A 14,937-nucleotide genomic window follows, 5' to 3' on the forward strand; every position below is an offset into this window, starting at 1 on the left:
AAGGCATAGCCATTTGTTTTTGCAAAGAAAGAAAGAAAGAAAGAGAGAAGGAAACTCGAAAATTTCATCACTGAGAACACACACAAAAGAATGGCGTTCTATGGCGATGAAGACGATCTATGGAAGTGTCCAAAACACCCTTCCAAACGACGGAGGATTGGGATTTGTCCTCTCTGTCTCCGTGACCGTCTCGTCACTCTCTGTCCTGATTGTGCCAACGTCCGTCCTTGTAATTGTTGCGCTACAACCAATACTACCACTACTTCTTCTTCTTCTTCATCTTCTTCTTCTTTCTCTCGTTTCTCCTCCGCCGATCTCGGATCCGTCGGCCGTCTCTCCAATCTCATCGACGGTGAACCGGCTTTCCGTCGTTCTCGCTCTCTCGCGGCCATTCCGTTTCTGAGATCGCGATTTGTTGCTGATTCTGTTGATGATTGTTCCTCTTCTGGTAATAACAGTGCTAGAACGTCGTCGTTTTGGTCGATTTTCAGGTCGAAGAGTAAGAAGAGGAACGACGGTGGGGAAATTGATTTCAGACGGAGGGCAAAGGAAGTAGCGGAAGTTGAAGAGGCGATGAGACGGAAGTTGATGATCCGTTCGAGATCGGTTGCGGTTGCTGATTCCGGTGGGAGAATTGTCCGGCCACCGGTCAAGCCCAGGACCTGGTATTTTCCGAGTCCGATCAAAGCATTCCGGCAAACGAAGATTTCTAAACCCGTTCTCACGGAACGTTCTCCGTTACACCGAGGTTGAATTTTGAATTTATTATTTTTTTTCCTTCTAATTTTTCAAATTTCGAATTGAAAAATTAAAAAAATATATATATATATATATATAATATATATATATATATCTCTCAAAGAAAGACGAAGGTGAAATTAAAAGAATATTTTGCACATTATTATTATTATTATTATTATTATTATTTATAATTTTTATTATTGTAAATTGTGGTTTGTGTAATTTACTAATTAGTGGGAAATTATGAATATTTAATTAAGGTGATAATAAATGTGGAATTTTAGAAAGATGCGGGGCCGAAAATAGTAAGATGAATACATAGGAGGGGCCAAGAATAGCAATTTTGGAGATATTGATTTTTGATAAGGGAAAAAGAAAAAAAAAAAAAGTCGACAATTATTGAAGAAATTGGGATATCAATTCCTCATCTCATTCAAATCAAAATGGGACATTACAATATATTTCATTTGGTGACATTTTGCCAAACTTTATATTATTATCGTTATCATTATTTTATTTTATTTAATGTTTGTAATGTAGATAGAAAATGTTTCTAAGTTAAGAAATTTATCTACCTCATATTTCATAATAATGCAAACTTATTAATTCCTTTTTGGCCCTACCCCCTCCCTTAAGTTTTGTGGTTCCAACATGTGAACCCTTCCTCTACCTATCCCCTTTACTCTAATTTTCTGTACTTTCCTCAAAATTTAGCCTTTAAATTTGTTCATCAAAGAACAAATTTTTAATGAATTTATAAGAAATAATTGATGTTGATGTTTATGTCAATCAATCAATCATCATATTACTACTAGACATATATGATGCCAAATGCAAAATGAAAAAAGAAAAAAAAAAAAAAGTTTACAAATTAGTGTATGAGGTGGCCAAATTTCAATAAAGATTCTTTTTTCAAACAATATATTGATTCAGATTCTAATTCCAACTTTGATTTAAAATTATTATAAACTTAGTTCATCAAACACACTTCCAAAAACCATATAATTAACCACATAATTAATTAACTACTTTCCTAATCATGTTATAACGGCGCATTAATTAATAATTCAACTTAGTATTAATTTAATTATAAGTTTAGATTTACTATTCATATACTTCGAACCTTAGCACATGCTAATTAATTATTTTCTTTTAAGATATGAACTAATTAATTCAAATAAGTATAATTTTATAATATGTACTCTTTTTTTTTCTCTTGTGAATTGGTAATTTTCTAATCCTACAATTATACTTTCGGTTAGATCTCTAACGACTTTGATTAATTTAATTACAAAAAAATTAAAAAAAAAATTATGTATTTCTTTTTATTAACGTTGAAAAATTATGATATTTGCATGTTGAATGAGTGAACTTTATATTAAATTTTAAAGCTTAGTTTTGGCCTTTTATTCTCATTTGTATTATATTATGTATTTTTCAAAACCTATATCCACAAAGGGAATGAATATTCTTAAATCTTAAATATATACATATATTAATACCTCACCATGTTGTGTTATGGGTTCATACATCCTTTTTTTTTTATTATTATTTTAAGTTATTATATATTTATATCCACAAGTTATTTCATACAAATTCTATATTTTTGACTTTGAGATATGTTTTTTAAATTATCACAAATTTATTTATACAATACAAGAATTAAAAATGAAGAAATTCCTTAGGAGTGAGTTAGATTTAAATTTTCGATCTCTTTAATTGAAACTACACTTTTATATCGTTCCAGTTGTATGATTTTTATTTAGTTAGTCAAAGTCATTCTGACGTGACCAATATTATTACCATGTTCTCTTATTGTGAATCTATTGTATAATGAATTTTATCTTTTAGTGGTTTTGTTAGTCGTAAATAATTTGTCAATTTTTTTTCTTGAAAAAAACTCTATATTTTAATTATCACACAACACAAACAACCAATTGGGCTGTGTTGTATTTTTATATATAACGTTGTATTTGTCAACCAAAAATCTAATCTAATCTTTTCAAAGATAATATACATTTTTTTCTAAATCCCATAAAATAAAATAAAAACCTTGAATTTGAATTTGATTTTATTTTCCTTTTTAAAGCAAGGAAAGTCAAAATCAATCCAGCCGTCGGATTGGGTGTTTGCAATTTTTGGACACTAAAAATATAATATAACAATATATATATATATATATATATATATATATATATATATATATATATATATATATATCTTAATTTTTTAATGTAATATTTGTCTGACTTTTGTCCCTTAAAATTCCATTGTCATTGTGGAAAAATCAACTATTTAATCAATCAAATTAAACAAAAAATTCTATATATTTTTTTTTTTTGAACAAATGATATTGAGTCAAATATTTTGTATTTAATTAAAAGTAGGTTGGGATGGGGAGAGAATTTTTTTTTTTCTTTGATTTATTTTGAAAATTGAAAATAAAATTCATTTGTCCTATCATGTCTTGTATTTTTTTTTCTTTCTAATTATTATTTTCAAATTGGTTTGCAATCAAAGCCTATAGAGATATTAATTACTACTATTTCCATGTTAAAATTAGTGATAAAGAAATCTTTAATTTTAGTTGCTATTTCCTTTTCTACTTTACAATATTTTTGGTATTTAGAACTTAATATTTCTATTTTTAATATTAAACTTTTGGTGAAAGTTTTGCCTTAATCCTATTAAATTTAAGACAATTTTAGCCTCATGGAAATTAAAAATGAGTTTCTTATATACATATAACGGAAAATATTGATTAGAGACTAAGTATGTTTATTTATTAAAATTGATTTGAACTGTCCATTAAAATGTTAAAACTATCCAACTAAATTATTACAAATTTGAAAAGATCGACACCTAAATGATGGTATCAAATGTAATTTTTATATTTAAATGTTTTAAAAGATTAATGAAAACAAGAATAGGAAAAAAGACATGGGAGTTTAGTACAAAAATAATTTATATATAAACCAAAATACAAAATCTGTCTACTTACTACAAGAAATTTCAGATCTTCCGACGCCAGTTTAGACCGTCGAGAGAAATGGTGTCGAGAGATGATATCTGGCATTGAGAGATGATGTATTTTTTTTTTTATGTATTTGTTTTAAAAAAAAAACATTAGGACATGCTGTGTCGGGAGATCCTCTACTGATGCATTTCACTCAACTCCGATCTTGACAGGTATTTATGTGTCGAGAGATCCTTTCCCAAAGCTTTTTCGTATATCTTTCGACGATTTCGTGCGTCGAAAGATCTCTCTTGTCTTCCGATGAATAATAGATTATTAATATCGAACTTTTTCCTAGCTTATCACGTGACATGAGATTCTAATATATATATATATATAGGCCATATTTATTTATGGTGAATGAAATTTATTTTGTTGTAAACCTATTAATTATTTATGTTGAATTTAATAGTCATTTTCAATAGTTGGTTACCCTATCAAATTACTAATATTATGGAAACTGTCCACTAAATCTAAATAGAAACAAAAGGAAAAAAACGTTAAAATATATTACATATTAAGACAATAATAAAATATGAGATTTTCTTTTTCTTTTTGGGATTTGTTCAATTCATTTATTCAAATAAACCCAATTTCCTTTCTGTTCTTCTTCACAATTTCTTCAATAATTACAGCACTTTTTTTTTTTCACAAAATATATTCTTCCTTGTTGGATTATATTGAAAAATAATTTTGAATAATCTCTACACCTAATTAGTTTTAGATTCACATGTTTCATATTTTTTATATATTAAAAGAATGAATATTCTTATTTTTTAAAAATGCAACACATATTAGGGTTTTCTTAGATGTGCAGCAAATCCCTCTACCTTTTTTCCAAAAAAATAATTTTATTAAAAAACCCACCGCCAATTTATATGAAAAAAAAAAAAACGATACGTGAAAAGCATGAATAGAAGTGCGATAAAAAAAAAATTGGCGTGGTTTATTAACAACGTGCTAGCTACATACATCTACAGATAAAAAGAGAACAATTTTATTATTAGAACCCTTCTTAGATATTAGAGGGATCGTATATGACATCCTTCTAAACCCTAAATCCAATATCATAAATAAAACATATTCAGTGACATTTTCGTAATACAGTTATTCGAAGTATTAGATAGTAGATTCAAGACATTAATTACAACAATTTGATTACCATAATGTTAGTTTCTCGAATATTTATTTAAATTAAATGCTAGTTTACTATTAACTTCACGATATAACATGTATATAGTAAAGTAAAATTAAACGATTAATCTTTTCTAACGACAAGAATGTACCATAAAGAGTAAACCCTTGTTAAACACTTTAAACTATATCAACAAGTCCAATTTCAATTATAGAAGAGAAGAATGGTTGGGATTGAAATATAACAAAAACCATGTGAAATGTAATAATAATGGTCACAAATAGAACTTTTATTTATAATTTTCTTCTTCTTCTTCTTCTTCTTCTTGTTTTTTTTTTTTTTTTGTGTGTGTATAATTTTGTTATTTTGATGAAAGCATGAAGATGGGATATTTGTCGGGTGCAATGCATAGAGCAGACATTTTTTAATTTCTTAAATGGTACCTACTTGTCTCTCTACTTTATGTTTTTTTTTTTTTTTTCTTATGTTCCATTATTAAAAATTAGAATTTAAAAAGAAACATTTTATCTATCCTAAAATATAGTTTAAATTGTTTGTGCCCTCTTATATTCTATCGTACATTGTTCTATGTCGTGTCTTGTGTGGTTGTGTCCCTTGTGTTTTAAGTTTTTATATTAGGGTTTCAATTATTGTTAAGTAAATATTAAGAAAGAGGTGTCATTTTTTTATTCTTTTAACTCTTTGTTTGATTATATTTTATCTCTTTATTTGTAAAAGAAAAATGTTATTAAATACATTAGAAAAAAGTTATATAATGTATTTAATAATCAAATATAATGTTAGTTAATTATTTTTTGTTTGTACCAAATATGTAATGTATTAAATGGTTCTATACCTTATTGAGATTTGTTGTTTAATTTATTTTATTGTAACTTCATGTATATATATAGTTCGGAAATATTGCACATTACTTGCTACTAATCATCAAATGTCATTAATCCATAGTTTAGTATGATCTATTTCTTCTTTTCATTATTATTTCACATGTCATTAAATGTTTAATTGTTTATATATATATATAAATGTAATTGATTGATAAAATTTATATGTGTATTTGGACAAAAAAGTTGGCTTTATTTCTTCTACTTTTGTTTTGCCCCCAAATTTATTTTTTACAAGAAAAAATTATTATATAAAATCTACTGTGAAAAAGTTCTTTCTTTTCTAGAAATGGAAGGTCGTATCAATTTCTCTAATTTATCTAGACTCACACTACAAGAAAATGGAGAATTCCCGACGCCGAAAAGCACGTCGGCATAAAGAACGTCGGGAATAAGGGCTTTCCCGACGCCCTCAACAACGCGTCGGGAGATGCGTCGGGAAAACCATATTTCCCGACGCACCATGAAGGCGTCGGCAAAAATACATCGGGAAAAGGGGTTTTGCCCGACGCCATGAACAGTGCGTCGGGAGCGGCGTCGGGGAAAACCTTTTTTCCCGACGCAACATGAAGGCGTCGGCAAAAAGTAAATCGGGAAAAGGGGTTTTTCCCGACGCCGTGAACAGTGCGTCGGGAGCGGCGTCGGGAATAGGGGTTTTTCCCGACGCCGCGTTAAACGTCGGGAAAAGGGGTTTAATGAGCGTCGGGAATTCCCCTTTTCCCGACGCGTTTTGAGGGATTTCCCGACGCCACGTCACTGCGTCGGGAAATCCCCTTTAAATTCGTTTCAGTTCTGTATTCACAGAACCGAAACCGAGAGGAGGAGAAAAAGAAAGGAGAAGAAGAAGAAGTCGCCGCCATCCTTTTGTTCCGCCGCCGTCTGTCGCCGACCGCCTCGCCGTTGTTCCTCGTCGCCGTCTGCCACTTTAGGTAAGTGAAATATGTAAATTTATTTAGTTTTTTTAGGGTTTTTTTTGATAAAAATTAGTTTAGGGTTTGTTTGTTTTTTTTTTTTTTGTTTCAAAGTTAAAAAAATGTATGTATTATTGAAATTGTTTAAAGTTCTTTTTTGTTTTTGTTTTAGTTTTGCTTTAGTTAATTAGTTTTAGGATTAGTTTTAGAATTTAGATTTTGAAATAGTTTTAGGATATAGATTTTGAATTAGTTTTAGGTTTTAGTGTTGAATTTGAATTTGAAGTGGTTTTAGGATTTAAGATTGACGTTGAGATTGAAGTTGAAATTGAATTTGAGATTGATAAAAAATTTGAATGTGTAGAGATTTTTGAGGTTATATTGAATTGGGGGGGGGGGGGTGTTTATTGAATTTGAGATTGTGATTTAGGATCTCCAATTACTTAGTCGTTTGAACTTTGAGAAATACCTAATAAACTTTTAATTTTGTGTTTATACAAAATGTTTAACATTCTTCAATCTTATATACGGATGGTTTTAATGGGTCTACTCAACATATTTCTTAAAACATGAGATTTATGAGAATGTGTTAGAATGCTAAGTTTCTGAAAATATTAGAGCAAAGAGATAATTTAAAGCAAAGCTAGATTTGAGACTTGCTTAATGCAAGAGTTTCTTTTTTCATAAGCATGCTAACTTAAGAAAGTTAAAGTTTTAGCATGAGATTTTTGAATATGCTTAAGTCTATACCGAGATGTCTTGATCTGATAGAGATTCTATGGGGAAGATTATCTTGTGTACAGTGGTCGTGTAATTATTATGAAATGGAATTACTACTTATCTGGGGAGAGGGAGGTTTAAGTTAAATTGAAAATGTTTGTTTTCTATGTCCATAGCCATTATGTCATATCGACGATCAACTTTTATGGAGACGGACGATATGTTCCTCCAGTTTGAGGACGATTTAGATAATAACATCGCGGGAGGGTCATCATCTGTGGGCGACAATACGGGTGAGTCTAAGAATTTTCTTCATTTTAACTTACAAATATTTCATGTTCTTTTTTCTAACTTTATATGTTATTGTCTATTTATTGAGCAGAGTCTTCTTCTCAACAAACGACTCCGACTCCTAGGAGACGTGCGCAGTCTCGACTCTTGGAGTTAGAGCGCCACGTTGCAATAAATGGGCGCATTCCGATGACGATCGCCCCTGGAGCGGAGAAGCCTATTTCTCCACACGCCGTTCGCTTCAGCCAGGCGATAGGCGTGTGCGTGCGAAAGACATTTCCCGTCCGCTGTCTTAAGTGGACGGACGTTGGGAGAGAATACATTGAGGTCGTCAAGGGCGACCTCCAGGTAATTAAATGCACTACACATTTATATATGATTTCATTTGAAACATATCTAACTTTAGCCAATCTAATGTGTTATGTTTGTAATGTGCAGCGATTCTTTGTGCTCGATTTCAATGATCAAGCAATGAACAGGTTTGTTGAGCATCAGATGCTCACGACCTTTAAAGAGTTCCGGGCCGACTGTCATAAACATTTCAAAAAGTACAGCGACCCGGAGGAGGCTCGTGCCAACCCACCAAACGCATTGGTTGGACGTGATGAGGATTGGCACTTCCTCTGCGACCATTATATCAGCCGTGCATTCCAGGTATTTGTCATGATTAATTATGATAACAAGTTTTTATATGTATAAGAAATAAACAATATAATTGTTTTAATGCAGGAGCAATCACGGACAAACAAGGCTGCTAGACAGAAGCAGCCTTACAATCATAGTAGCGGGTCCAAGTCGTTTCTACAACGACAGCATGAGCTCGCTGAAAGAAGAGGGCAGCCGGTCGATCGTGTGGAATTGTTCCGGGAAACACACGTTCGAGCTGGGACATTCGTGTCGCAAGCCGCCGAGGATGCGCATGTAAGTTATACCCTTATTAATTATCCACTTTTATTATATATTTTTGCGCGTTACCTAACATAATTTTTAAATTTGTTGCAGAATCAAATGCTGGAACTCCAATCCCAGCCTATCCCAGAGGGTAGTCAGCCACTCTCTGAGGATGAGATATGCGATCAGGTGTTGGGTAGACGACCAGGCTACTCAAAAGGCCTTGGTTGGGGACCCAAGCCGAAGACCCGCAGAACGGCAAGTGCAAGCAGTTCGTCGACATCTTGTTCGCAGTCCACACAAAAAGAGATTGAATTACAAGCTAAACTTAATGAAGCTTTGGAACGGATTGAAGTACAAGATAGAAATCACCAAGCATTAGCTTCACAAGTGGAAGCTATGAAAAAGATGATTGAAGACCTAACTCGTGCACAACAGGGACCACCACATGATCCCTAGCTTCATTATGTTTATGTTTTTTCTATATTGAGAACTATATTTTGTTGTAGTCAACTTATTCGTATTATTAATTTTAATTCTATTTTTTTAATTTGTGTTTGTATATTTATTAATTTATTTTAATTTAATCCAAAACGTCGCGAAATTTTTTTGAGCAATCCGAACATCATTGTGAATGTTTGAGCAAAATATTATAAGGAAAAAAGTAAAAATACAATATTTTAAAAAATATATAAAAAAATATTTCCCGACGTTCATTACGTCGGGAAAAAAACGTCGGAAAACAGGTTTTCCCGACGCCGGAATATGCGTCGGCATAGACGGCGTCGGGAATAAGGTTTTCCCGACGCCGTCATGCCGACGCATATTCCGGCGTCGGGAAAGCCTTTCCCGACGCTGCTTTGGTACGGCGTCGGGAAAGCCTCTCGCGACGCATTTCTCCCGACGTGCTTCCCGACGCCGTTTTGTACGTCGGGATATCCTTTTCCGACGTACTTTGCATTTTCGCCGACGTATTTGTGCGTCGGGAGTACCCCCGTTTCTTGTAGTGTCACTTTAGTAATTAAGATAAAAGTATTGATACCATATATTTATTATATAATATAATGATTTGATATTGGGAAATATTGTAAATAGTATAATTGGAGAAAATATTTACGACGCATAGATAAATTTTAGATTCTACCAACACATCGATAGACACACTAATAGAAGTCTACCAATGACTATCGGTGTTTATCATTTACATAAAATAAAATATTTTAGTTAATTTTACTATAATTAAAAATAACCCGTTAATTTGTATAGTTTACGTGCATAAAGAGATTGTTTTTGTATGTTTTAAAAAATAACTCTCAAAAGAGTGGTCTAAACAAATTTTATATCTTAGTCATGAATGAAATTTATCAATGAATGATTGAAACATAGGGTAGGGTACTGATTGATGATAGAAATTTATTAATAAACACAATTCATGTGATAGTTATTATATGTTGATAGACACCTAATAATGGAAAGATATATTACACCATAGTTGTGATTGAATTATATCTATAGAGTAATAGGGAGCTTATCAATGATGTATTATGTCTTTCATTAAAATTTACATTTGATAGTACCCTTTCATTGACTTAAATATAGCAATTAAGATTTTAGTCTTTCTCTCTTGTATACAATTAATTATTACAATCACAACACTAATCCCTATATGTGTGAGTGCACACATATATACACGTATACATACATACATATATATATATATATATATATATATATATATAGTCGCACAAAGTTTTCTATTCTATTACAATTTTTCTTTCTTGTTCGATTTGTATATGAATCTAGGCTTTTATCGTAGTTTAATTCTATATAAAAAATAGTAAATATGTTGGAAACAATATAAGACACGATATGAATTGTGAAATATCAGAATTATTTAGATATTTTTTAAAGTTAAAAGTATTTATTAGACACGCAATGATTACTTGTTATATATGTTCCATACATTTTCTTATAGTTTATCTACAAATTGAGTGTCAAAGTGAGTTTAACTCAACGATAATTGACATAACTTTCATCTTTTAGATGGAAAATTCGATCATCCTCTTCCCACAATTGATATTACTAAAAAACACTTATAAGTAAAGTTAAAGGATTAATCGTGGAATGAGTAATCGAACTCCTAACTTCTGAAAAGAAAAGTCAGGTTAATTACAATCGAACTCGAACTCATATTAACAAACATTCAATCACTCGATTCATTATTATACATTATAATCTTATAAACTATGTTTAGATTCTCAAACATAGAAAGCAAGTCATTACTTCAACTTTGTCTAATCATTTCTTTGAAAGAAAGCCAAAAAGTATTAACATTCACTAAATTTCAAAAACTCAATACGAGAGAAACATTTATAAATATTGTTTACGTTATTCTCCCACATTTTACAATATAATGAAAATATCGATTCACCGAAGTGTCCTAGAGTACACGTGTATGTATGAATATAGTTAGAAAGGGAGGCGGTGGATGAAGTGGGACCGATGGAGGGGAACAGATCATGTGGGGGAGTGGGACCCAAGTCACACGTGGGAACCCTTACATCCATACACAGTCCCAAAATTCCAAGTTGGATTTTAGTGTAATGTAATGAAATGGAAGGTTTTATTTAGAAGAGGAAGGATATATTAGTCTTTTCCAGAAATATTTAATATTTAATAAAAAGAAAAAAGAGAAGGAATTTTGGTGGGACATTGCATTTCGAGGGCTTTTAGGGATGTCGACAGACATACGCACACGGAGACTCCTTTTGCCTCTTTTTCTTCCCCCCCCCCAAAATTATAAAAAATAAAGCAGAGGGTTTTGGATGACATGGAACCTTTTTCTTCCCCCTTAAATATTAATATTTTTTAGAAAAAAAAAAAAAGGAAACTCTGTTTATATTTGATAAAATAATAATAAAAAAAAGTGTCATTTACGAAAATAACGAAAAAAATTTTATGATAATAACCCAATTTCCTTTCTGCCCGAGATATTTCATTAACTAGTACAACTTTCAAAATGTATATTTCTTCTTTTTTTTTTTTTTTATGATCATTGATGTAGCAGACATTGAGCTATTGTGTAAGTTTGATAAAAGGTAAGATTAATTAAGGTATGGATTTGAAAAATTTTATGATTATGGTATATAGAGATAGATAGGTAGATAGAAAATGAATGTGATATGGTGATGTATAGATATTTATGTTTTAATTAATGTGGTGAGGAGGGGGTTTGATGAGGATGGTGGGGGGGAACAATTTCCTGGTCTCACTTCAACCTTTCAACAACAAATATGAATTTTTTTAGCATTTGTGTTTTATTATGTTGGTCTTTTTTATCTTTGTTTATTTAATTAAAAACCAACAAAGAATGTGTATGATGTCAGACTTTGTCCTAATGTTTCTATTTCTTAGGTTATACGGTTTCATAAAATTTGTTTCTCCATATTCAAATGATGAAAAATAATAAATTATCATAATATAAAATTTGTTTCTCCTTATTCAAATTTATGCTCTAAAAATTTGAATAGAAAATATGAAAGATAGATATTGTTTGACGTTAGAGATTCGATCTTTCTATGCTATTTATGATTAAAGAAAAACAATATTATGTTTTTAGGGTTTTAAGAAAGATGAATATCCGTCGTAGTAAAAAGATGGTAAGAAAACCAAGAGTATTTTCGTAATCAATTTTTTTTTTAAATAGTTAATCAAACAAATCTTAATTTTTTATTTCTACCTTTTGAAGATTAATCTTAAAATTTAAAACACTAGCTACTATATAAGTTATATAATCATTTCTTTTATTATTAAATTCTTAGGGTTTATTTTTCGTTTTTCAAAATTCACATCAAATTTTGATTTCTTTAGTTAGATTGCGATAAATAATGAACATCAATTTTTAGTTTTGAAATTTTGATTTAGGTAACATATTGTTTTATATAATTTAATTTGGAGGTTTAGGAAATTCATCTTACTAGAAAATAATATATATGCTTTGACTTTTGATTGGAAATTACAAGGTGATAATATATAAATAAATAGTGAAAGTTGAATGTTTTTTCTTTTCTTTTTCCTTTTTTCATGGAAGAAAGGAAAAAGCAAAATAAAGGGTTCTTGGGACAAGAAAAGCAAAGCCAACCTGGTGAAAACGGCAACTCTATATGTATATATATATATATATTATTTGTATTATAAATCCATTGGATTTGGCCTTTTCAAACTACAATAATACACCAATATAATGTTATCTTCTTTCCCTTCTAGATTATTGGGTCTCATAAAAACAAAATTGCGTATTAACTTCTTTCAAAAATATTAATATTTACCTCGTTTTTCTTCAAAATCTTCATCGATGCAAAGCTATATTTAGTTTATTTATTAGGTTCTTCTAGTTGAGTAATGTTACATACTTTAATAAAGATTAAGACTAATGTAGTTAGAAGTTACGACTCCATGTAATTTAATTAACTAAAAGTATTTTTTTTTTAGAAGATCGAAATCTCCAAGTTGTTGAGGTGAGGTATCTTTAATACTATTTATCATCTTGAATACTTTAATTTATTTTTTTAATACAAATTAAGGGTTATTGTTTGATAGTATTTATGAATTTGAGTAGAAATTATGTTTAATTTTAACATAGTTAAAAGGTATTTTTGAAAAAATCAAGATACTCAATGTAGAGACTTGGATTTTGTGCTTGATTTAGGGGGTATTTCAAATAATATAATAAAACTTGTATATATATTATTAACCTTAAGTTATTTTTAATCACATTTTAATAACATACTTACTTATAATTAAAAATGTCTTCTTTTAAAATAATTATTTATTCATTTACTTTGCTAAGGGTATAGTCATTTTGTAAAACCCTTCTCTTTTGTTGTTTATTTATGGACAAATAAATTTGAGAAGAAAACACACATATGTTTTCACAATATGGGGAAAGGGAAATTTCAAACAACTTTAGTTCTACAAATGTTTTTTCTTTTTTTTAAAAAAAAGACCTTAAATCTAATTTTGTGGATGTGAGTTAGGAAAATTGAAACACGTTAAAAACGTCTCAATGCGACTTTGTCCCTCGTATTTTTCACTTTTATACAAATATGTGTAAGACTTTTAATGTCATCCTACTTTATTTTTCTATGAAATATCACAATCAACACGACCGTAATAACAACAAGCAAAAAGTTTTGAATTTATCAAAATTAAGTTTATGGTCACATATACCATAAATGATTTTGGTTTTTCTTCAAAAATTTAATTTGATTAGGTAAAAGTTTGAAAATAACAAATTCCTACTATATCGCTCAACTACAAAACTCTTATGTTATCTTTTATAGACTCTTCAAGCTAGCTCGTTTTGTACCTTTGCATCAATTAATGATATCGGTTTTAGTCTTGGGACGTGACAAAAGTACTATAGAAGTGTTAACTTAATTGAGATGTCTTGATGCATCCCTTAATTTAACGGTAGTTGATTTACACACTTTATTTTTCTTCCAAAATGACTGATTTTTAATATTAATTAAATACTTGAATTAAACTTAATTAAACCAAAAACATTCCATAAATTTCTTTCTAATTAGTATAAATAATGAGCTGTGTTTTATTTTAAAAAGAAAAACAATACTAATGAGTTGGAGTTTAATTAGGGTTTAAAAATAATTAGTTGTGATTTTATTTTTCTACCATTTTTAATTTTCTTGTAGTCCATACACTAAATTTAAGATTTAAACAAAAAATCAACATATTATTTTAACTTAAAATTAAAATTATATTAAAAAGGAAAAAAAAAATATCTTCAATGGACATCAAGTAGAAAAATAGTGAAAGCCCAAAAACAATAATTCATGTGTGCTTTTTCAATCATGGGAAAAGTAAATCATCTCTAAACCCTTCACTTCCTTTTCATTGCTTTAGAAGTAAAAGTATTTCTAAGTTCCTATCATATATATATGAACTAATTTCCCCACCACAAATGATAGCAAAATTGGTTCTTCTCTCACTTTAAAGTACTTGTGGTCTACCAATTGGCTACTTGGGTCAATATCATTGGGAAATGCATTTGTGAATTTGAAAGAGGTGAAGAGGGAAAAAAGTATGGTCAAGTTCAAAGCTTATAGGGTTCATGTGGACAAAGATATATAGATATCAACATTCATCTAATTATAACTTCTAATTAACTTTTTCTATAGATTCTTCTCTTTCAACCTTTTTGGTTGCTTTGTATTATTCAATTATTTCCTTTTCTTCTTTTGGTTCTTTATGATCACTCATTTCTTTTTTTATTATTTGAGAATCATCAAATTAGAGAGAGAGAGAAAAATA

General features: G+C 29.9%; 2 protein-coding genes across 2 annotated transcripts; both read left to right on the forward strand.

Moving 5' to 3' along the window:
- LOC103503260 (uncharacterized) lies at window positions 1-948 on the forward strand. The gene has a single exon (XM_008467396.3). It carries the CDS (start codon window positions 91-93, stop codon window positions 751-753), a length of 663 nt encoding a protein of 220 aa, XP_008465618.1. The 5' UTR covers window positions 1-90; the 3' UTR covers window positions 754-948.
- Window positions 949-6,607: 5,659 nt separating this feature from the next.
- On the forward strand, window positions 6,608-9,157 carry LOC127149947 (uncharacterized). Its single transcript, XM_051086426.1, has 6 exons — window positions 6,608-6,723; window positions 7,602-7,718; window positions 7,808-8,064; window positions 8,155-8,370; window positions 8,446-8,637; window positions 8,719-9,157. Exons 2-6 carry the CDS (start codon window positions 7,607-7,609, stop codon window positions 9,064-9,066), a joined length of 1,125 nt encoding a protein of 374 aa, XP_050942383.1. The 5' UTR covers window positions 6,608-6,723; window positions 7,602-7,606; the 3' UTR covers window positions 9,067-9,157.
- The last annotated feature ends 5,780 nt before the right edge of the window (window positions 9,158-14,937 follow it).

Source organism: Cucumis melo, chromosome 6, assembly GCF_025177605.1.
Source record: "Cucumis melo cultivar AY chromosome 6, USDA_Cmelo_AY_1.0, whole genome shotgun sequence".
NCBI classification, from domain to species: domain Eukaryota; kingdom Viridiplantae; phylum Streptophyta; class Magnoliopsida; order Cucurbitales; family Cucurbitaceae; genus Cucumis; species Cucumis melo.

What these genes read in the sequence shown, in the direction of transcription:
- LOC103503260 (XM_008467396.3), top strand. Translation starts at nt 91, where the DNA reads ATGGCGTTCTATGGCGATGAAGACGATCTATGGAAGTGTCCAAAACAC.
- LOC127149947 (XM_051086426.1), top strand. Translation starts at nt 7,607, where the DNA reads ATGTCATATCGACGATCAACTTTTATGGAGACGGACGATATGTTCCTC. An exon ending in ATCTGTGGGCGACAATACGG is followed by an intron (nt 7,719 to 7,807) that starts GTGAGTCTAAGA and finishes TTTATTGAGCAG; the next exon opens with AGTCTTCTTCTCAACAAACG. An exon ending in TCGTCAAGGGCGACCTCCAG is followed by an intron (nt 8,065 to 8,154) that starts GTAATTAAATGC and finishes TGTAATGTGCAG; the next exon opens with CGATTCTTTGTGCTCGATTT.